This window comes from Tursiops truncatus, chromosome 12, assembly GCF_011762595.2.
Source record: "Tursiops truncatus isolate mTurTru1 chromosome 12, mTurTru1.mat.Y, whole genome shotgun sequence".
NCBI classification, from domain to species: Eukaryota; Metazoa; Chordata; class Mammalia; order Artiodactyla; family Delphinidae; genus Tursiops; species Tursiops truncatus.
Window position 1 is genome coordinate 37,552,834 of NC_047045.1, and position 23,946 is coordinate 37,576,779.

Below are 23,946 nucleotides of genomic sequence, written 5' to 3' on the forward strand. Positions count from 1 at the left end.
GACCTACTAGAGATTGGACTTGAGGATATGGGGAAGGGGAAGGGGAAGCTGGGACAAAGTGAGAGAGTGGCATGGACATATATACACTACCAAACGTAAAATAGCTAGCTAGTGGGAAGCAGCCACATAGCACAGGGAGATCAGCTCGGTGCTTTGTGACCACCTAGAGGGGTGGGATAGGGAGGGTGGGAGGGAGGGAGAGGCAAGAGGGAGGAGATATGGGGACATATGTATACGTATAACTGATTCACTTTGTTATAAAGCAGAAACTAACACACCATTGTAAAGCAATTATACTCCAATAAAGATGTTAAAAACAAAAAACAAATATACCCACAGAGATAGGGTGGTGTAATGCTGCCGGTTTCTGAATACAGCTAGAAGAATCCCTAGTTCATGCTGGTGTGAATGGAAGCACTTTCCCCTAGAAGACTGTGAGCTTTGGGAAATCAACAGCGATGGCATAACCATCTTTAAATCAGATTTGTGACTGGTCTGATGGTTCCTAAAGGAATAAGCACAGAAAGAAAACTCTACAATTCAGTTAATGAGGGGGACATCTCACCAGGAGGATTATGAAAGAGGAATTAGAACCTAAAGCGATAGATTGAGTAGATTAAAAAAAAACAGAGGGTGGCAATTTAAAGATGAATTTCTTTTTTTTAATAAATTTATTTATTTTATTATTTGTTTATTATTTTTGGCTGTGTTGGGTCTTTGTTGCTGTGCCCGGGCTTTCTCTAGTTGTGGCGAACGGGGGCTACTCTTCGTTGCGGTGCGCCGGCTTCTCATTGTGGTGGCTTCTCTCATTGTGGAGCACAGGCTCTAGGTGCATGGGCTTCAGTAGTTGTGGCACGCAGGCTCAGTAGTTGTGGCTCACGGCCTCTACAATGCAGGCTCAGTAGTTGTGTTGCACGGGCTTAGTTGCTCCACAGCATGTGGGATCTTCCCGGACCAGGGCTGGAACCCGTGTCCCCTGCATTGGCAGGCGGATTCTTAACCACTGCACCACCAGGGAAACCCCTAAAGATGAATTTCTTTTGCAAAATTGTGAAGTTTGCATATTGAATTTTTGCACTGGGAAGATTCATTGGGCCCTGTGAACACATGCTCTGCATTTATTCATATGCCTATTCTGTGACTAGTAGCTGAAATATGTTGATGTGAATATTTTCCAATGTGATACAGAAGGGCAGGGCCAATGAATGTGGGAGGAAAGTCAGGCGTTGGCAATTCTGCTGTCTTTTGCATTTAGCTCCTGCTCTGTGCTCTTTAGAGACCCAGCCATAGAGTCAGGGGCAGGAATTTTTCGTATTTTCCTATTCCTGCCTTCCTGCTCCAGAATACAGATTCCCACAGGTAGAGAGGGAATGAGTGGGTGAGGAAATGAAAGGCCCTGAAGCTGGAATGACCCCTGGGGAACTGGGGAACTTGGCTGAGGGGGCAGGAGGGAGGCCTGCCAGATTCTCGGGCCTTTCCCCACCCCCTGTGAGGAGTCCTGTTGCTGGCTCTGAGCGTCTATTTTTCAAGTTGCACTTAAAAAAAATGTACAGTAATGAAACAGTACAGCACCTCCAGTGAGGCTGGAAAGTAAATGAAACTGGCAGCTCTTCCTCTCATCTCTGTGTGATGTTAATTTAATGAAGTCTCCTCTCCCAAGAGGATTTTCATTGGTTTCAAAACAGAACTACACGCTTGCTGTTTTTACTTCATTCATTATGAGAATCACAAAGCATGACCTTTTTTCAAACACTTTATTTAAACAAAATGATGTCACGTCAGAGTGGTTATTACTTACGTTTATTAATGCCCTTCTCACTACAGAGGTGGCTCAGCAGGGGCCATGTGTGGATGAGGCACATTTGGAGAGACTGAGTCCTGACCCAGCTCTGTAAAGCGCCGATGGCAGCTGAGGACAGACACGGGTGTCTTTCATCTCTTTTACGGGGAGTAAGAGCACATCTGGCCCTTCATAGAGCCAGCGATGCCAGTTACAAACTGTCACTTATGTCTTTCCTACCAAATTGTGATCTGGTATGTGACTGCTTGAGACTTCAGGTACAGTGTAGATATGTAGCTTTGAAAATGGAAATGGGTTCCAGGTCTGTTCCAGATGGCGTGTGGACATTTCCATGTGGAAACATTTACTGTGCCCTGAGTTCAACATGACTCACGCCAGACTCCTGAGCTCCGAGGGAGCTCCCAGGGTTCTCCGAGGCATCACGGAGTTCTTCGGAGTCATCTCTCTCTCTCTCTCTCAGTGTCTGCTTTCCTGCAGTCCTTTCTTTTCTTCCCTCTGTTTCCACAGTCGGTGGTCACTTCAGGCTCCTCAGCCCTTCATGTCTCAACTGCTGACTCCAGGTCCGCATGCAGTTGAGCCCACCGCAGCCTGCCATGCTTGTCTTCCTCCATCACTGCTTTGAATCATGTCACTTCCCTGCTCAGAAACCTGCAAAGAGCCCATATTTCTCGTGACATCACACCTAGGCTTCTTGACGAGCCTTTCAAGGCCCTCACCAAACTAAATTATTCTTACTTATTCAGCCTCCTACTTACTTATCCCACTGACCTTCATTATGCACCGTCACTCAAGCGAACCCCTATGCCTGTTGTCACTTCATTGCCTTTATTCTGGCTGTTCCCTTCACCTGGAATGCTGTTCCTCCACTCTTGCCTCATTAAATCTATCCTTCCAGGCAGTCCTAGGTCCTTCCTGCAGTCTTCCGGCACATTGTCACTCCTCTCTTCCTCTTTGAACTCTTGAAGCATTACAAATGTCTCTTCTACACGTTTTAGCACTTAATTATATGCCTGTCTGCACACTGGTGGTTGTTTTATAGACAACTCTATAAGCTTCTAGAAGTCAAAGTAAGCCTTATGTTCTCTACCTCTCACCGAGTGAGTACATGGTAGGTACTTATAGAAGATAGTAATTGTTTCATGGCTTTTCTGTCCAGGTTGAGTCAGTAGAAGAATTCTTATTTTCATACTATATATATATATATATATATATATATATCCATATCACCAGGTAAATATTTTTAATATAAATGATTTATATTAAACTGCAGAATTAATATTAGATTACAAGGGTTTTATCTGTTAACCACAGTACCATAACTAGGATACATGCATTTTAAGTATCAATTCAAATGCCACCCCTTCTATAAAGCACTACTTTTTCTACACAGGCCATCCATTCATGGTAGCTATCATCAGATGCCCACTGCATCCTATACACACCTCTAAACAATAACATTGCTTTGCTCTGTCTTGGCACACATCTGTCCTCTTTCCTTCCCTTTTACCCCAAACTGTGAGTTCCTTGATGGCAGAGACTGTATCTTTTAATTCCTGAATCTGCAGAAACTGACAGAGTTGGCAACCAATAACTGCTTGTTGAATGAATACGTGAACTATAAGAACCCTCATGTAATCATGAGTGTGACACTCTATAAATACAGTTATGGTTGGCAAATGACCATTGAGTCTTTTTATAAATAAACCTTTTAATATTTTTTAAGTAGTTAAGATAATTTTTTTTTTTTTAGTTTTTGGAGAGTTTATCTCTCAATCTATTCAAAATTTATCTTTTTACATAGATGATTACAGAGGAAATTACAGCTGAGTTTGCCAAGCCTAGAGAAATTTATAATATATATTTTAAATAAGTTTAGCCATCTACTTCTTCTAGCTTTTCTTTAGAATAGCACTATCGCTCAAAAACAAAACAAAACAAAAAACAAATAATCACCACTTCATCATTAGGAAGACCACTACCAAAAAACCAAAAAATAACAAATGTTGGTGAAGATGTGGAGAAATTGGAACACTTGTGCCCTGTTGGTGGGAAAGTAAAATGGTACAGCTGCTAGGGAAAACAGTATGATGGTTACTAAAAAAATTAAAAATAAATGACCATATGATCCACTTCTGGGTATATATCCTAAAGAATTGAATGCAGGATCTTGAAGAGAGACTTGCACACCCATGTTCATTGCAGCGTTATTCACAAAAGCCAAGAGGTGGAAGTAACCCAAATGTCCATGAACAGATGAATGGATAAAGAAAATGTGATCCATACATACAGTGGAATATTGTTCAACCTTAAAAGAGGAGGAAATCCTGTCTTATGCTACAACATAGACAAATCGTGAGGACATTATGCCAAATGAAATAAGGTAGTCACAAAAAGACAAGTACTGTACGTTTCCACTTTATGCGGTACCTAAATAGTCCAGCTCGTAGAGACAGAAAGGAGAATAGTGGTTTCCAGGGGCTGCAGCGTTGGCAAAATGGGGAGTTGTTGTTCAATAGGTATAAAGCTTCAGTTGTTCAAGATGAAAAAGTTCTAGAGATCTGTGCACAGCAGTGTGAATATAGTGAGCACTACTAACCTGTACACTTGAAAATGGTTAAGATGTAAATTTTGTTGTGTGCTTTTTACCATAATTTAAAAGAAAATTGAAAACATACAAAAGAGTAATAGTACCTCACATACACACTCACCATCATCAATACAAACTTGCACATTGAAATGAGCCAGTAGATGCTCAATAAATGTTTCTAATACTGATGCTCATGATGAAAAAATTAGGAGAGCACTTTTTTATGATTGATGTCACCTAATAACAAAGACTTAAGAAATATTGGTCTAATAGTAGTGTGACTATTTCGTTGAAGAATAAACTTGTTACCAAATGCTGAAAACTTCTGATCAGACATATAAACTAGAAACTTTTGGAACAAATGTCATGGTAATCTCTAGTTATTGAATCTTACTTATTGATGAAAATAGGTATCAATTGTTTGGGTTTTAATGAGGTGGACATAATTTTTACATTTTCTGTTATGCTGCATGCTTTCATTTTTGGTAATGTTACATGGTATGTGGCTTATGGGATATAATTTATATCTTTTTAAGAAAGCATAAGTAAATAGAAGCTGGAATTAAAACGAGACATAACAAAAACTCGGCATTAAAGAAAGCTGACCTCGTTCACCAGAGAAAGAAAATCAAAGCTAAGAGGTTCTTCTCGCTCTACTTCCTATCAGGTTTTCCAATTTAATATATTCAGGGCACCTTTCCCCAAACTGCCCACTACTTCCTCTGTTGTCTTTTCAGCAATTTTGGGTCAGTGTCACACCCAAAAAAGGGCGCACCTCGTTAACCCTTTCAACTTTTGACTCAAACACGCCTTTGTTAAATGTGCTCTTCACATAAACAGTCAGTAGCTGTCATTCAGCTCGGGCTCTGGGAGAGAGCAGCACTGCCAGGAAGGTGAGCTGGAGAGAGTTAAACACAGTCATCTGGGAGGAGGAGGACAGACAAGGCTATTCTGAGAAGTAGGAAGATTGATCTTGGTAATGCCTGCCCAGCTACACTGTACTTCTCATATTCTCTTGGTGTGTCTATAGAAAGGAAAAAAGAAGCCACATCATGGTAAGAAACTAAGTGAAGTTTTGTTATCTCTTCACTGACCGAGACTTTTTATTTTAAATTAATTAGTTAATTAATTTTTATTTTTGGCTGTGTTGGGTTTTTGTTGCTGCGCGCGGGCTTTCTCTAGTTGTGGTGAGCGGGAGCTACGCTTCGTTGCGGCGCGCTGGCTTCTCATTGCGGTGGTTTCTCTTGTCGCGGAGCACAGGCTCTAGGCGCGCGGGCTTCAGTAGTTGTGGCAGTTCGGCTCAGTAGCTGTGGCGCACGGGCTTAGTTGCTCCGCGGCACATGGGATCTTCCTGGACCAGGGCTCGAACCCGTGTCCCCTGCATTGGCAGGTGGATTCTTAACCACTGCGCCAACAGGGAAGCCCGCTGACCGAGACTTTGTTTTGAATTTATGTAGTATTATTATTAATGACATCAGTTAACTTCACAGTGTGTTTATTGTCTAGAGCTGGTAAATTCTCTGGGCTTAAAAATCGTGAGCAATTGTGAGTAGAAGGAATATAGTAGGAGGCTGAGGAGTAGAGTGGGGGCTAAGTAGCCTTGGAGACTTTGAAATAGAAATGAAAACACTAGTATGTGATCTACTGTGTCTGCCCTTCTTGAGGTTCTTTAAATTATTGCAGGTAATCATTGACAAGCTGCCCTTGCTGACTATATTTGAGTTAGTTCCATCAGCCATTCTAACGACGCCAATTTTATAGACCTGTTGTTGAGTGTGCTGCAAAGAACTTAGTTACTCCTTTTTTCTCCCCTGAGTGGAAAAAAATCTTTTCCCCACCCCTTTTCCAAATATCAAAGGCAAACTGACATCTAGCCCCTTGGAAGAAACTAGTTGGGAAACATGGTGTCGAGTGCTAAGGATTGATTTTTATTTTTCATCATGGTAGGGAAAGGTAGATCTCTATTACACTTTCTTTTAAAATGTAGGTTATCTTTCAGATACATTCTCCACTGGGTGTCGGCTGTTGCTGCTCACGCGGGCCTGTCCCCGTAACACGTTATTATGTGTTGCACGTACTTTCCCCAAATGAGATTTTATTAGGACACAGAAATTTATAGGAGCGACTCGGCTTCTTACAACCCTATCATTCCAGAAGTGCCATGGCTTAAAGGAAGTTATGAGAAAAAAGCAGTCTTGTAAACTTTTCAGAAAAAGGAGTTTATGTGAGAGTCTATTAAACTTTGCTTCACTACTTTGCTCAGAGAGGCACAAATATAAAGGGCCAAGTAAGCGTTGGGCATTGTTGCCATCATCTTCTCTGTTAATTCTTATCACTTTCCCCTATCCTTTGATATTTTAGACACAGTGGCTTAATAACTACGTGGACAAATAGTCTTTACACTTAGGATATGAACTCCTAATCATCCCCTAGAAATCTTAACAGAATTAATACCTTGTGTTTTACAAGAAATGCCTTTTTTAAAGTGAATTTTCCAAATTAAAAAAATAATAATAAACAGCTAGGATTAAGAGCATTAGGACTATAAACCTCCAGAAAACATCTTAAGTTTAATAAGTAAAATTTCTGATGTTTTGGTCAACCATCTGATTAAGGCCTAATTGTAAATATCTATAAATGCACTAAGCAGATTAACGTAACTGTAGCCTATGCACCTTGGTAAGTAAGCTTGGCGTGGGGTGGGGAGGACAGTGCGGGGAGGTATAGTGGCCAGGCTGGTAATTTTGAAGGTTGCTTTTCCCTTGAGTTTCTCTGTGATATGAGATAAAGGTACGTGGAGTGCTAAGAAGGCACTGTGGGTGCTAAGAAGGCACTGTGGGTGCTAAGAGCGTGGTGGCTAGTGAGCCAACATTCTCATTTTAATTCAGATGTTGAAATGGGCAGGAAGCTGCTGCCTGTGTCTCCAGGCATAATCAGGACTGGGGCAGTGCTCAACCTGGGTGCACAGGCTTGTCCGCCTCAAGTCTGTACAGGAGCAGTGTTTGCAAAACACACTCTAGACCTGCAAGCTGAGGCAGAGAGTGGCATCCAAGGCTCCTGCCGCCCGCCAGGAACAGAGTGGTGAGAGGTGATGAAATGCTTCTCTTTTCAAAATTGAACGACCAGCAACTTTCTCACAGTCTTCCCACTCCCAGCACACACACACACACACACACACACACACAGTCCCAATCCCCCATGACAGAGTCTAGTGGAGTCAATGAAGAATAAGGCTAAATTCCTTGGGAGGGTAAAAAGGAAGCGAGAGGAAGGGTCAGAGACCCAGAAAGTGGAAAAAATATTCATTCGACGCTGGATGAAAACCCATAATTGTATAGGCCCCAGCGAGCTAAAGTGTGAATTCCCCCCACCCCCTCCAGTTTGTTGGTTCAGTGCTGTTCCCTGGACTCCCCTGGAGCTGCCCCTCCCAGCCATTTCCTGTCCTCACAGGGCCCCTCCTCCCCACCTTCCTTAGCAGCACCCTTTACTTCTCGGCTTTTTCTGTGTCTGGGGTGACCTCCCTTATCTCTCTGTTCATATTTAAGTATGGGTGTGGGTGTGGGTGTGGGTGTGTGTGTGTGTGTGTGTGTGTGTGTGTGTGTGTGTGTGTAACCAATAGAAGGAGAGAAATAGCACAAACATCGCAGTGCATCTTCTGGTGCCACCAGCTATGCATGACCTTGGGCAAATCACTTTTCACATTGCAGTTTTCTCAAACGTAAAATGAGGATGATAGTTATCACCTCACAGGACTATTAAGAGGTACCTGGCACATGGTAGGTTCTTAAATGTTAGCTGAAATAAATCACAAAAGAGGAAAAATAAAAGGTCAATAAGGATATAAAAAACATGTTCAATCCCATTGGAAAGCAAAGAAATGCAGTTTACCTAGTCATTGTAGATTACAGCATGCATCAGAAAAGTGTGTAAAATATAGATGTAAGGTATAATGAATAATTATAAAGCAAGCACCTCTAATAACTAGGCACAGGTCAAGAAATAGCATATTGCTACCACCTCTTAAGTCTCCTGTGGGTCTCTTTCTGATCACACTCCATCCCCTCCTTCACCATCAGGGCTAGTAGTAGGGTAAGGGGAGTGGGAGTAGGGTAAAGGGAGTGCCTCAGGAGCAAGTGGGAGTAGGGTAAAGGGAGTGCCTCAGGAGCAAAGTTTAACGGGGTGCCAAAAAACTCGGTAATCAAGATAAATAATATATCAATCCAGTCTTTTATTGCAATATTTTTAAAAACAAAAGTTAAGGGGCTTCCCTGGTGGTGCAGTGGTTGAGGGTCCGCCTGACGATGCGGGGGACGTGGGTTCGTGCCCGGGTCCGGGAGGATCCCACATGCCGCAGAGCGGCTGGGTCCGTGAGCCATGGCCGCTGAGCCTGCGCGTCCGGAGCCTGTGCTCCGCAACGGGAGAGGCCACAACAGTGAGAGGCCCGCGTAACGCAAAAAAAAAAAAAAAAAAAAAAAAAAAAAGTTAATGCAAAAAATCCATGTGAACAAGATATCAAATTTTTAAACAAAGAGAGGATCTGTACCACAAGAGGTAACTACTCTCTTAACTGTTATAATCATCATATCTCTTCTTTATAATTTTACCACCTATGATTTTATCCCAAGACAGTGCAAATTAACTTACCTGTTCTTGAATTTCACATGAATGGAATTATACCCCAAGTTCTCATTCGGGTCTGGATTCTTTCAATCAACTTTATGTTTATAAAATTCATCCACGGATTTTGCTGCCGAAGTTCATTCATTTCTGTTGCTGTAGAGTATTCTGTTTTATGAATGAACCACAATGAACTTACTAATCTTGCTGTGGCTGGGATCTGGGTTGGTTTCTTGTTGGGGGCTTGTACAAGCAATGCTGCCGGGAACATCCTTGTGCTCATGTCCTTGAACAATGTGCATGAGCCTCGAGGGCAGCAGTTCTCAAAGTGAGGTCTGGGGACACTTGGGGGTTCCCCAGATCTTCCAGGGGAGTCTGTAATGTCAAAACTATTTTCATAAAAATGCTAAGATGTTATTTGCCTTTCACTTTCATCCTATCACAAGGGTACAGTGAAGATCGAGAGGCAACGTGATATGCGATGATGTCTTGCTCTGATGACTAATAGAATGTGTCCTGAGTATTGTTGAACTTTAAAAACAGCTCAGTTTTAATTTCTAAGCTGAGAAGTGTAGATCGATATAACCCATACAAACAAAGGCTCTTGGGGGCCTTAACTTTTTAAGGGTGTCAAGGAATTCTGAAACCAAAATTTTGAGGACTGCTACTCTAGGGAATATGCTGCTATGCTCATAGGGTATGCATATCTTCTGTTCTATTCAACAATGCCAAAGTGTTTTCCAAAGCAGTGGTTCCAATTTACACTCCCATCACCAGTGTGTGAGCGTTCCTATTGCTCCACAGCCTCTCTTATATTTGGAATCATTGCTCTTTTTAATTATTTTCCAATCTGATGGATTTGTAAAGATATCTCATTGTGGTTTTCCTTTTCATTCCCTTCACTACTAATTAGGAACATATCCTGTGGGAATAATTAAGGATGTGTGTAGAGATAAGGTACAAATATAGTTTCTGTAGTCTGCAATGCATTGAAAATAACATAAACTGTAGGCATTGTGGTACACTGACATGGTAGAATTTAATGCAACCATTAAAATATTGTAATAGAAATGTATTTATTGGCATGAATTCAGTGAAAGAATAATACACCAAAAAGCAGGTACAAAATGCTATTATACAATGCCCTGATAAAAAGCCAGAAAGAAAAAATAGTAAGAGTGGTATTTGGGGATAGAAAAGATAAAGGACAACTTATATTTTCTTCATTGTACTTGTTTATATAGTCTGACTTTCAAATATGAATATGTATATATATTTTTTAAGGTTTCCTTTCCCATTCCCTGTCTCTTCCCCAGAGACTGTGCTAGGTGTTTCACAGACATCTCATTTGATCCTCAAACAGTCCAGAGGATGAGCATTTCAGAAACTGGATTTTAAGGGAATCATTTGAGAAGTGGGCCAAGGCTAGAGACAGGCCTTTGTTCCTGTCTGAGAACGTTCACTGAGGGCCTTAGTCATAATTCATTGCCCCCAAACTACTGGCTGAACCATTACACAATGTCGTCTGGCTCTTGTCTGTGGGAGACTGAGAGATTTCTGGAAAATATGGTTGGTGTGTTCTTTTGATAAATATTTATTCAGTGCCTATTGGTACCACACATTGAGGAAGGAATAGGGACATAGTGGTGAACAAAACTACATTCTTATTCTCATGAAGCTTACATTCTATGAGGAACGACAGACAACAAAGTATACAAATAAATATTAAGTATTTTCAGTTCAGGTAATAAGTGCTATGAAGAAAAATAAAGGAGCATAAGGTTATAGAAAGTGAGGTGCTTTTTTTACATAGGGTGATCCAGAGGTGTTCATTCTACCTAGTTGCATATCTTCTATACATGATGATCTGGAAAAGATAATGTTTACGAGGAAGGGTAGACTTCAGTTTTTCATTATTCTAGTCATGACACATTGAAGATGAGTGCCCATGAGCAATGATATGCCAAGTTCTGCATGTCTATCATATTCTGTGTTCATCTCCATCTCACCAAGAATCATAAATTAATCCTGTTATTTAGTCAGCGTCAACTTGGGTTATGAAACATCAGCAGAATATCAGACTATGAATTATGCCAGCCATCACCGTCTTAGGTACTTTGTGCTTTTCAAAGCATGTTCACATATATCATTTCACGTGAATTTCTCAATACCCTCGAGGACAGAAGAGGAATTTTTGAGAGGACAAATTATTTGATCCCTATTTAGTAGTATTCCTGAGTTCTCTCCATGAAAGCCTGCATTTTCCTTCTTAATTTGAAATGAATTGCCAGGAAGTCAATAATTCTCACTAGAAATTGCAGAAAACGGAGATATTTCTGGGAAGTATATATTAATTGGAAAGATAAAGAAATAAATTTATTTTTTAGGGGAAAACCCCACCATTTTCTGCCATACTTTTAACTGTGGTTACACTAAGCTCAAGTTATGAGGTGTCAAGGTCACTAGAAGTCTCAGAGGGAGCCTGGAGTTGACAGTGCTGTGTTGGAGAGGCTTCTTCATTCTTTACAGAGCTGCTACCTCCGAGTTCCTTCTCTCATCCTGGTCCCCTTAGTGGACTTGGTTGCCAGCTGTGCCTGGTGGAGACAGGCATGCTGTGTCAGTCTCTCTTGGTCTGCTTCACCCTCATCTCCCCAATATCCCTATCCGTCTCATCACATCATCTACATATGGATGACCTAACTGGAAGTTAATCCTTGCGACTTGAGCGCTTGGATTCGGCAATGCACTGATGGTTTTCTAGTGTTTTAAAGTACTCATTCTTGGGCTTCCGTGGTGGCGCAGTGGTTGAGCGTCTGCCTGCCGATGCAGGGGACGCGGGTTCGTGCCCTGGTCCAGGAAAATCCCACATGCCGCGGAGCGGCTGGGCCCGTGAGCCATGGCCGCTGAGCCTGCGCGTCCGTAGCCTGTGCTCCACAACGGTGAGAGGCCCGCGTACCGCAAAAAAAAAAAAAAAAAAAAAAATCTAAAGTACTTATTCTTGATCTTTGGCCTGAGTTATTGTACAAGTCATTCTTTTTTTTTAAATATAAATTTATTTATTTATTTTTGGCTGTGTCGGGTCTTCGTTTCTGTGCGAGGGCTTTCTCTAGTTGCGGCAAGCGGGGGCCACTCTTCATCGCGGTGCGCGGGCCTCTCACTATCTCGGCCTCTCTTGCTGGCAGATCACAGGCTCCAGACGCGCAGGCTCAGTAGTTGTGGCTCACGGGCCCAGTTGCTCCGCGGCATGTGGGATCTTCCCAGACCAGGTCTCAAACCCGTGTCCCCTGCATTGGCAGGCAGATTCTCAACCACCGCGCCACCAGGGAAGACCCGTCATTCTTTTTTTTTTTTTTTTTTTTTTTTTGCGGTACGCGGGCCTCTCACTGTGCCGGCCTCTCCCGTTGCAGAGCACAGGCTCCGGATGCGCAGGCTCAGCGGCCATGGCTCACGGGCCCAGCCGCTCCGCGGCATGTGGGATCCTGCCGGACCGGGGCACGAACCCGTGTCCCCTGCATCGGCAGGCGGACTCTCAACCACTGCGCCACCAGGGGAGCCCCTGTCATTCTTTTTTAAAATATATAAAGGACATGCTTTTTTTGTTCTGAGTCAATAAAAAAGGAACTAATTTGACAATGAGCACATTTTCATTTTCCAGTTTGGCTAAGCTTCTTTACTCCAACTAGGAGCTAGCTAGCTAGTGATTTGAATATGTACTTATCAAAATATGCCCACAACCCAGGAGGTAGTAAGAAATATTCGCTATCCCTGTCAAATTCCCATATCTCCTGTAATTTACACATTATACATGGGAAAAAATTATTCACCAAATTAGGATTATATTTACATCTCTACTGTAAAGCAAATTAATTCAGTGTGATAGAGAAAAAAAATGTTGGGGGAAACTGTTCAGTTTACACAGAGAGAAACATTGTGAGTTATCTGTTACCTATGATTGAGCACATAGTAAATCCTAGTCAGGATCCCAGCATGGGAAAGGGCACAGTCAACTTGGATGATTGAGTTAAGTAAGAGAGGCTACGTACAAAGCATGGGCAAAGTTTTAAGGAAACCACAAGAGGCAAAAGAAGCTTAAGCTTCACGATTTCTTCCTTCACAAGGCCTCTTCCCAGGCTCTGTCCCTAAATCTGTAATCTAATATTCTGTTGTCGTCTTCTTAAAGAAAGCTCTCAAAATTATATATGCTTCATGCCCCACAAAACCTGGTTCCAGGGGCTTCCCTGGTAGTGCGGTGGTTAAGAATCTGCCTGCCAATGCAGGTGACATGGGTTCGAGCCCTGGTCTGGGAAGATCCCACATGCTGTGGAGCAACTAAGCCTGTGCGCCACAACTATGGAGCCTGTGCTCTAGAGCCCGCAAGCCACAACTACTGAGCCTGCGTGCCACAACTACTGAAGCCTGCGTGCCTAGAGCCCATGCTCCACAACAAGAGAAGCCACCGCAATTGGAAGCCCGCGCACCGCAACGAAGAGTAGCCCTCGCTTGCTGCAACTCGAGAAAGCCCGCGCGCAGCAACGAAGACCCAAGGCAGCCAAAAATAAAAAGACAAAAAAAAACAAAAAATCTTGGTTCCACCCCAAGCAAAGGATAGTGAAGCACTGCCAAGCCATCACCACTGAGACCCTTTCCATCCCGGGCCTGGAGGAGTGAGAGAAGAAGCAATTACTGGGACGTGGCGACAGAAGTGTAGCTGCAGGGGTGGTGCTATGACCGATGCTATGGTCATGCTGGACCACACCCAACCCAGAGCCTAACAAGGAGAGAGAGGGGTGGGAAGGAATTACCTTGACCTCACTCTAGTCCCTCCCTTTGGTTTCCTGTCAGTGTCTTCTACTGGTTGAACCTATCAAAGCCAAAGCGTAAGGGAGTCTGTTTCTCTGTTCCTCATGGTCAAGGGCCTGGGGCACAGAGAAGGGTGACAAAGGGTGAGCAAACAGAAGTGCCCACTGTTTACAGAGTTACCTGATTCTACAGCCAGCACTCCATCATAAGTGAGAGCTCAATCCCGGCCATTATTATATTGCAAGGCTCAGGAGGAAGCATGCCACACAGGTGTAACATACTCTATATAGTCAGTACGTACATAAAAGTGGTACGAAAGTCATATTCTAGTAAACGAAATCTTATTTTCCTAATGATATACTATAAGTTCAAATGGGAAAATTTACTGAGCTAACTTTTAGAAAGCCCGACTTGTGTCTTAGGAAAATTATCTGATGCTTTGGGCCACAGTTTGCTTCTTTAAGGTAAGAAGAAAATCTGACACAAAGCAGACTCTCAATAATTATTAGCGGAATGAACGAGTAAACGACCCTACAATTCAAACATTCTATGATCTTACCTTCCTTTCTAATTGATCAAGTGTCAGTGGCTTTAAACAATTAGCTTTCACTCTGCTTCTTTCAAACAGTAAATGACCTAAAGACAATCCTTAGCTGGAACTGGGAGTCTACTTTTTAAAAGAAACTCTTTACTTCTTCAAACCCTCTGAAAGGGTGGGGAATACTTTTGGAATAACGAACATACAACTATTTCCTAAATTATGGCTTTCATATTCAATAACGCCTCTTTTTCAGGATGCTGTTAAACCTGACAGTTTAAAAAAAAAGTCTGCTGCTATTCTTTTACATAATAGTATACCTATAATTCTGTCAACAGGATATGATTGCCATTTGGTTTGAAGTGACAACATTAGAAAAAAAACAAACATTGAGGTTGTAAGTAGAGAAGTATGTGTCACATGAAATGGAAAGGACAGAGATTTAAAAAAAAAGAGAGAACGATGGTGAGCAGCAGAGATGGGGTGGGCAATGGGATGCTGACAGATATTGAAAACAGCACAGGGGCAAGCATCCCACCCCGAGAGACAGGGGAGCAGTGAGAGTGGAGAGAGGCTCTGAAGGTCTGATGCAACATACTGTTGGTTGCACCATATGAAATTGTACATAGATCAAAACTGGTTGAATGCAGTCATTTCCTGTGCCTCTTCGTAAGAGGCCTGCTTATGATTAAACAGTAGTATAGTCTGTGGGTCATTTAGTGCAAACCTTAGTCTATACTCATTGTAACAGCCATGGAAGAAATCATTATTATAGCACAAATGTAAATAGTTCTGTCTCCAGAATCATTAAGCCATAGCTAAATTATATTTAGTATACTCTGAGGGAGGGAACTTGATAACATATGAAAAAAAATACTTGAAAAGTTAAAATGAAAAGTTTCAGTGTTCAATAGGTCAAGCTGTATTTATGTGAACATTTCTTCGTTTGCATTTTGTGTGCATGTATGTTGTATTATTTAGAGTGGGCCATATATATTAGCACAAGCAATACCAAAAAGATAGATTGATGAAGAGGACAGTAGATCATTTTAAATGCCTATTACAAATCTCAGTCCATAGTGAGCTCACAGGGAATCACAAGTGTTTAAAAAAAAAGAGTTACTTTTGTACATCACTGACCACATTTTAGCAGGAGGCACATGTGAATACATGTAAAAGATCTTGATCTGCTTTCTCAAGTGAGACTCAGGCTGGGAACCAGCAGTAAACCTGAAGAAATCCAAGTTTGTGTGCCAGCAGCTGCATCGCCGTGCAGAATCCTCACATGGGCAGAAGAGAGCTGCAAATTCTTGACCACACTAAGTCTTTTTTTTTTTTAATAGATCTTTATTGGAGTATAATTGCTTCACAATACTGTGTTAGTTTCTGTTGCACAACAAAGTGAATCAGCCATATGCATACACATGTCCCCTTATCCCCTCCCTCTTGAGCCTCCCTCCCACCCCTCTAGGTCATGGCAAAGCACGGAGCCAATCTCCCTGTGCTATGTTGCTGTTTCCCACCAGCCAACTATTTTACATACTGTAGTGTATATATGTCCATGCTACTCTCACTTCGCCCCAGCTTCACCCTCCCACCCCATGTCATCAAGTCCATTCTCTATGTCTGCCTCTTTATTCCTGCCCTGCAACTGGGTTCATCAGTACCATTTTTTTTGTTTTTTAGATTCCGCATATATGTGTTAGCATACGGTATTTGTTTTTCTCTTTCTGACTTACTTCACTCTGTATGACAGACTCTAGGTCCATCCACCTCACTACAAATAACTCAATTTTGTTTCTTTTTATGGCTGAGTAATATTCCATTGTATATATGTGCCACATCTTCTTTACCAATTCATCTGTCAGTGGACATTTAGGTTGGTTCCATGTCCTGGCTATTGTAAATAGTGCTGCAGTGAACATTGTGGTACATGTCTCTTTTTGAATTATGGTTTTCTCAGGATATATGCCCAGTAGTGGGATTGCTGGGTCATATGGTAGTTCTATTTTTAGTTCTTTAAGGAACCTCCATACTGTTTTCCATAGTGGTTGTATCAATTTACATTCCCACCAGCAGTGCAGGAGGGTTCCCTTTTCACCACACCCTTTCTAGCATTTATTGTTTCTAGATTTTTGATAATGGCCATTCTGACCAGCATGAGGTGATACCTCATTGTAGTTTTGATTTGCATTTCTCTAATAATTAGTGATGTTGAGCATCTTTTCATGTGCCTCTTGGCCATCTGTATGTCTTCCTTGGTGAAATGTCTATTTAGGCCTTCTGCCCATATTTTAACTGGATTATTTGTTTTCTTGATATTGAGCTCCCTGAGCTGTTTGTATATTTTGGAGATTAATCCTTTGTCTGTTGTTTCATTTGCAAATATTTTCTCCCATTCTGAGGGTTGTCTTTTTGTCATGTTTATGATTTCCTTTGCTGTGCAAAAGCTTTTAAGTTTAATTAAGTCCCATTTGTTTATTTTTATTTTTACTTCTGTTACTCTAGGAGGTGGGTCAAAAAACATCTTGATGTGGTTTATGTCAAAGTGTGTTTTTCCTATGTTTTCCTCTAAGAGTTTTATAGTGTCTGGTCTTACATTTAAGTCTTTAACCCATTTGGAGGTTTTTGGTTTTTTGGTTTTTTTGGTTTTTTGCGGTACGCGGGCCTCTCACTGTTGTGGCCTCTCCTGTTGCAGAGCACAGGCTCCGGACACGCAGGCTCAGCGGCCATGGCTCACAGGCCTAGCCACTCCGCGGCATGTGGGATCCTCGGAGACCAGGGCACGAACCTGTGTCCCCTGCATCGGCAGGCGGACTCTCAACCACTGTGCCACCAGGGAAGCCCGGTATTTTATTCTTTTTGTTGCAATGGTAAATGGGAGTGTTTCCTTAATTTCTCTTTCTGATTTTTCGTTGTTGGTATATAGGAATGCCAGAGATTTCTGTGCATTAATTTTGTATCCTGCAACCTTACCGAATTCATTGATTAGTTCTAGTAGTTTTCTGGTGGCATCTTTAGGATTTTCTATGTATAGTATCATTTCATCGGCAAAGAGTGACCATTTTACTTCTTCTTTTTCAATTTGTTTTCCTTTTATTTCTTTTTCTTCTCTGATTGCTGTGGCTAGGACTCCAAAACTATGTTGAATAAGAGTGGTGATAGTGGACATCCTTGTCTTGTTCCTGATCTTAGTGGAAATGCTTTCAGTTTTTCACCATTAAGTATGATGCTCGCAACCACACTAAGTCTTGTGCAGAAAAGATTTCCATTCTGTTTTTGTTTTGTTTAGAACTAACCATGTTTATAGTTGTCTGCAAGAGTGCTGATGACTCCCTTTGGAAGGGAGTGGGGATGTTACTAATTTTTTAGTAGCATCAAATAATTTATGTCCACCTCTACTGTAAGTCCCTGTGCTAGGTGCTGGGAATACAGATTGGTCAATTTTCTTGCTCTTAAGGGGCTTATATTCCACTGTGCAAGGAAAAGATGGGAAATATATGAAAGATTTATTTTTAAACAGTTTGTTAGTTACATTTTCAAATAATATGCTCAACGTATTTTCCTTCAACCTCCAAACATGATTTAGGTGAAGCACTTCTAAATTTAAAGCAACAACTTCAAGGTAATCTTTAAAAAGCAATAAACTATTTTGCCTGTATATCCAAACATTTTGGTATACTAACAGTTTATCCTGTATTTCCTGACCTTTTGTTCCCCACCAGTGAGCAGATAGTAGAGATCTCTGAAATTATTTATAACAGTACAAGGTAGCTTTTATCTAGTGGCCGCTGTTGATAGTAGGTGCTACCATACCAAGAAGGTTGAGAATCAGAGAACAGCACTGCAGCCAGTACTGCCTGGGCCTCTACACACTGCTGGACTGTGGTCTTGTTACAGATACTTGCACACGGCCCCCCATGAGCCACATGTAATGTTTGACAAAAAGAACACTAAAACGAATCCCAGCACACAACCCATGGACCATTTCTAACATTGTCCTATTGTGGATTACGCTTATCTCAGTAGGGCATTGGTGACAGGAGGATTCCAGGTGCAGGTTTCTGCACAGCGAGGTGGGCAGAAAGGACAGGGGAAAAAGCTAACTACAAAGGAGGTCCCGGGTTTGCATGGCTGTGCTATAGTCCAAGAACACCCAGCCTGAGAACCCTCAGGACCCTGACCACACCAGAAGAGCCTGAGGAGTAGCCTGGGGGAGCAGGAAGAAGACTGATGGGCCCCCATGGCCTCTGTGCAGAACACTCCCCTTCCTAACAGATGATCATCAAGGTCGAGGGGGAAGGTGCTGGGTCTTTGGCCTCCCATTCTAGGTTTAGGACTCTAGGTGCAAAGGCTCCTACTTAAGGAGGTGCCTACTCTCTAGACAACTCCCAGGCCATCTCATTTTTGTTTTCCATCTACTATACTCATCCTTCCTCCATGAACACTGTAATGAAATAATCCCTGGCTGAAAAGAAACGTGTCCTGTTTTAAGAAGGGGTGTTCCTCAAAGATGTGACTGTGAACTTTACTCAGGAGGAATGGTGCACTCTGAACTCTGAACTCTCAGAGATCCTACACAGAGATCTGATGCTGGAGATGCAGGGCCCGGACCCCTCGGGGGAAGACTGCATTCCCCTGTAAATGAGAAAGTAGCCTTTGAAACAACTTGAGGCCCCCATTGACTAAGAACTATGAAATGGGCACCTGAGCCAGATGGATTGTGTTTCTGCTCTTTACTTCCCAGGGAAAAACCTTTATTTTTAAATCAACTTTATTAAGATAATTTACATATAAAAATTGTCCCCATTTTAAGTGTACGGTTTGATGAGTTTTGAAAGATATGTACACATGTGTAACCATCACCACAATCAAGATCTGGAACACTGCCTTTATCCCCCAAAGTTCCTTTGTGCCTGTTTCCAGTCACACCTCCTTGCCCACCCCGCACTCAGGCAACCTTTGATTTACTTCCTACGATTATAGATTGGATTTGCATTGCCTAGAATGTCATCTAAATTGAACCATGCAATACCTTTTGAGTCTGGCTTCTTCCAGTTAGCATAATGCTTGTGAGATTCATCCATGTCATTACATGTTTTAGAAGTTCGGTCCTTTTTATCGCTGAGTAGCATTCTGTTGTATGGGTGTACCACTATTGGATCCATTCACCAGCTGATGGGACATTTAAGTTGTTTCCAGTTTTTGATTATTATGAATGAAGCTGCTGTGAACATTCACATCTAAACAAAAGTCTGGAATTCTAGTAAGTTCAACAGACAGAGCAGCTTGGCAGGTGACAAACTGGCTGCCCCTCTGGGGGGAGAAGGAGTCAAGTAGTTGATGAGGTCAAGTTACAAAGAACAACCGGTTCTGTAAAAAGCAGCTATAGCCAAAAATGAAAAACAAAAACCCGTACTGAGCAGAGAAGACGGCTGATCAGACGCCTTTCAACCGCATGGGAAAAATGGATTGCAACATCATTGGCAGGACGGGATAACATGTACACTAGTTTTTTTTGGACATGGTCTAGAATTGAGCCAATAAGACTCAAACCTATTCCTGGCTACTTCTTTAGGATATGTTTGAAGGCCTGTTGAGGCAGCAGAGACAAAGAGCTCCATTTCCGGAGTTAGAGAGACTACTGGCTGTGGGACCTTGAGCAAGGATAAGGAACCTTGGCAAATGAGCATAAAAACACTACCTATCTTCAGGGCTGTCTCTGATGAGAATCTATGTAAATCACTTAGTAAGTCTAGTGCCTAAGGAATTATTACGTTTCAAAACCATGTAATACCTTTGACTCATAGTGAAAGAGTCCAAATATATTCCTTAGGAGACTGGAATATTTTAATGTATTTTTTCTTAAATTACACAGTGAATTCTTCCTATATTATTTATATAACTACTGAATAATTATTAATCAAAATCTGGTTAAATTTTAGAAGCGTATCAACTCAGTCACAAAAGCTCCCAGTGGCTGCAACGTTCAATTGTTCCTCTCCTCATGCAGCAGCTGTCTAGTTCCAAAGCTCCCACCAGGGCCTTCTCAAGCGCGAAGCATCTCCTCTGGAGTTTGTCAGTAAATCTGATTCAGGAGCATTTCCTCAGGAGCCGATTCTGGGGGAAGTGTGGCCTGCAGTCTACTCCTCTGGGCTGACTCTGGCTCAGCGTGCCCACTGCACTGCCATGTCCTCAGTGGGGAGTTGGGGGTGCTCGGACTGGAAGCTGAGGACCTGGGTTTGGATCCTGACTTTATTGCCCCCACCCCTAACACACCTTAAGTCTCTCTGCTCTGAGCTTTGCTTTCCTTATTTCTGCTGTTGGGTGACAAGCACCTCACGGGGCTGTTGCAGAATGACATGATGTTACAGTGCCAGGACTGTCTCAGTAAATGCTTGTGGACCCTGCTACTTCCATGCTTTATCTTACAGTCTTTCCTATTTCCCACCATCTCCCACGTCCACTGGCTGCATATAATTCAAATGAAATGAAGCCGCTTTAAAGAGTGATTCAGGAACCCCTCTGTAAGCAGTCAATATTGTAAAAACTGCCCTTCCGAGAAAGGTAGCTCTCGGGTTTTAGGTGGAAGAGGTAATTCTTAAGTTATTGTAGCCACACGTGTGGTCTGGGTTGCCGTGGGCTCGTTACCGGGAATAGGCTTCCCTCCGCTAGGAGCTTGTCTGGACTCGCCGCTCGCGCTCCCTCCTCCCGCAGGCGGGCCTCTTCCTCTTTCTGCCCGCCCGGGCACCTCGCGTACCGGCTCCCGGCGCGCCACGGCGCCCATTGGCCGATTTGCTTTAATTGATTTGTTCTGAGCGCCCTCCTGGCTTCCCGCGCGGGCGCCAGGTGCCGGCCGTTTTGCCGCAGGCTTTGTAACAGGCGCAGGTTTCTCCCCTTACCGGCACCCCAGCTGCTCGTCGCCGGCGGCCAGGGCCCCTCCCATGGGTGGGTCCGCCCCCTGGGGTTCCCCCCCGCCCCTGGGGTTTCCCCCCCGCCCCGGTGCGCAGCCGGAGCCCAGCGGGGTGGTGAGGGACCGAACCCCGGCCGAGGTCGGCTTGGGAGAGCCCCGCGCCCTTCCGTCAGCCCCGGCCAGATCGGGGTGGGGTCGGGGGGTGGGGACCTGCGAAGGCGGTCGCCCAGCACCTTCGCCCTCTCTCCCGCAGGTGCTCGACCTACTGACACTCCCCGGAACTACCCGCGGAGAAGACCCTCTCGGGTGAGCTCGGCAGGGGTCAGCTGTGTTCCATGAGGACTAGCGGGCGTTTGATGCCCACGTGCTTCTCCCATTGGACGCGCGCTGCCTGGCGCGCCGAGAACCTCGGGCTTGGTGAAGGGCACGCCCAGGGGCTCGAATTCTCGTTTTCTCAAGGTTTTTCGTTTGCAGTCACGTTGAACCCAAGTGGTTTCCTTCAGTTCTGGAGAAGGCTGTTCTTCCTCGTACTCCTTTCCGCCTACAAAAAGAAAAGGCGGCATTTCAGAAAAAATTCCGCCTTTATTATGGTTACTGCTGCCCTGTAGTCACACATGGATGTTTTGCAATTGCATCTTTACAGAGGAAGGAGGTAAAAAGCAAAACGTAGAAAGGCCTAGGAGTTGTTTATTTTGCTTGAGTGATTATTTGGACCTTCCGAATTTTCTTTAATAATTTTCTTTCTGTAGTTAATGTTACTCTTCAGTAGCGCCAAGCATAGATGGTGTTTGAGAAAAATTCAAAAGGTAAAATAAGAGTTTATTTTGTTGGAATGAATTCCCAAACACAAATCTCGTTTTCAGTTAGAAACTCTGGCCTATTATCATTTTGGCTTGTAGTTCCATAATATACTTAACTACTAAAGGAAAAAAACGGATTCTCAGGTTCTCTCTTTCCCCATCCCCTTTTATTTTTCAGTCCAGCGCACAACCACCAGAAGAGAACAAAAGGAAACCAGTTTTGGGAAAACTCGGCACTCTGTTCACGGCAGGAAGGAGAAGGAACACCAGAAACGGGTTAGAGAGTCCCACCAGCTCAAATGCCGTATCGGTCTCTCCCAAAGAAGTAACCTCTTCCAAACTCCCCGAAACAGAGACTGAGAAGAGTCAACTTCAGGGCAGCCAACGAAAGCAGACAGAAACGTGTGAGGAGGGCTCCCCCCAGGAAAAGTGCCAGGAGCCGGAGGGCCGGCGCCCCGAGGGCTGCGTCCAGGCGGCCCCCCCGGACGCCGAGCGGTCACCTGGCTCGGGCAGCCGTGCAGCGGAGGCGGCTGTGCAGCAGGGCCATGAAAGTGATTCACCCCAATTAGAACCTCTGGAGGCAGAGGGAGAGACTTTCCCAGATGCCACCACCGCTGCCAAGCAGCTGCACTCCTCACTAGGGAATTCCTCCGGGCAGGAGAACGCTTCGCCCGGCGCTGGCCGCGAGCAGGAGCCAGCTCGGGGAGCGAGGGGCGTGCCGGGCTCGCCCGCCGGGGAGCAGTCGGCCGACAGGGCCGCCCGCTTGTGTGCCCAAGGAGGCTCTCCGGAGCACCAAGACGCGCCGAGCCAGCCCCCCAAGGACGCATCGGCTCCTGCGGGCAACCGTCCCGCTGAGGGCGCAGAGAACCAGACGGGTTCGGCGCCGGGGAACAGCAAAGCCGACCCCCCGGGGCGAGACTGTCGGCCCCGCGAGCGCGCCCACCCCGCCAAAGTGTTGACTCTGGACATCTACTTGAGTAAGACTGAGGTGGCGCGGGTGGACGAGCCGGTCGTGATCAGTCCCGGGGCTGAAGATTGCGGCGATTGCGAAGATATGGAGAAGAGGTCGAGTGGCCGAAGGTCGGGGAGGCGGAGGAGGTCGCAGAAATCCACCGACTCCCCCGGTGCTGACCCGCTGCCGCCTGACTTTGAGCCCCGGAATGACGCGGTCTTCGACAACGAGGTGGCGCCAAACGCAGCCGCCGAAAACGGCTCTGCTGAAAAGAAAGTGAAATCTCCTCCAGCGGCCCCCGACGGGGGCGTTGCCTCTGTTTCCGGCCTAGAGTCCAAGCCCAGCCCCGACCCCAAAGGGCAGCCGCTAGTGGAGTCCGAGCGGAGCAAACAGCCGCTGCCCGCCTCGTCCCCCGCCAAGAGGAGGGGCCGGAGCCACGTTCCGGAGGCTGTGCCCACCTCACCCGCCGGCGGCCCGCGGGCTCCGGCCAAGGACTCTCTTCTCAGGAGGGCGTCCGGCCCCGGCCCGGCCGCCAAGGAGAGCGGGGAGGAGGCGGCCCGGGTCATCCACCGCAAGCTTATGGTCAAGAGCAGCTCGCTGCCGCCCGAGATCAAGCCCAAGCCCAAGAGGGGGCCGCTCCCCAACCTCTTCGACGGCCGGGGAGAGGGAAGTCGAAGCAAAGAGCTGGGCAGATCGGTCGGAGGTTCTGACGCCGACGGCTTGAAGCCCAGGAACCATTTCGGTGGGGGCAGGTGGACAGTGACCACTACAGTGACCATGTAAGTAACTGCGGGGTTGGGCTGGCGAGCTGCGGTCGCCGCACACGGGCTGGGCGGCCGCTCCGAGGGGCGCAGGTTCTTTGCATTTGTGGAAGAACTGTGTGCACTGGGTTTTCTCCTCGGTGGTGAAATTAAGATAGTGAAGGGCTAGTTAGCACA

General features: G+C 44.6%; 1 protein-coding gene across 2 annotated transcripts in view; it reads left to right on the forward strand.

Annotated features, from left to right (window-relative positions):
• The window catches only part of CRYBG1 (crystallin beta-gamma domain containing 1), a 206,664-nt gene that overhangs the window by 124,178 nt on the left and 58,540 nt on the right, over positions 1-23,946 (forward strand). Inside the window, exons 1-2 of one of the 2 annotated variants that reach the window (XM_019929507.3) lie at positions 5,293-5,443; positions 22,235-23,787. In XM_019929507.3, coding sequence (XP_019785066.2) covers positions 5,441-5,443; positions 22,235-23,787 — 1,556 coding nt within the window. In that variant the 5' untranslated portion in view covers positions 5,293-5,440. Of the gene's footprint in view, positions 1-5,292; positions 5,444-22,234; positions 23,788-23,946 lie in introns of those variants that run through there. The other variant, XM_019929506.3, reaches the window with a different exon arrangement.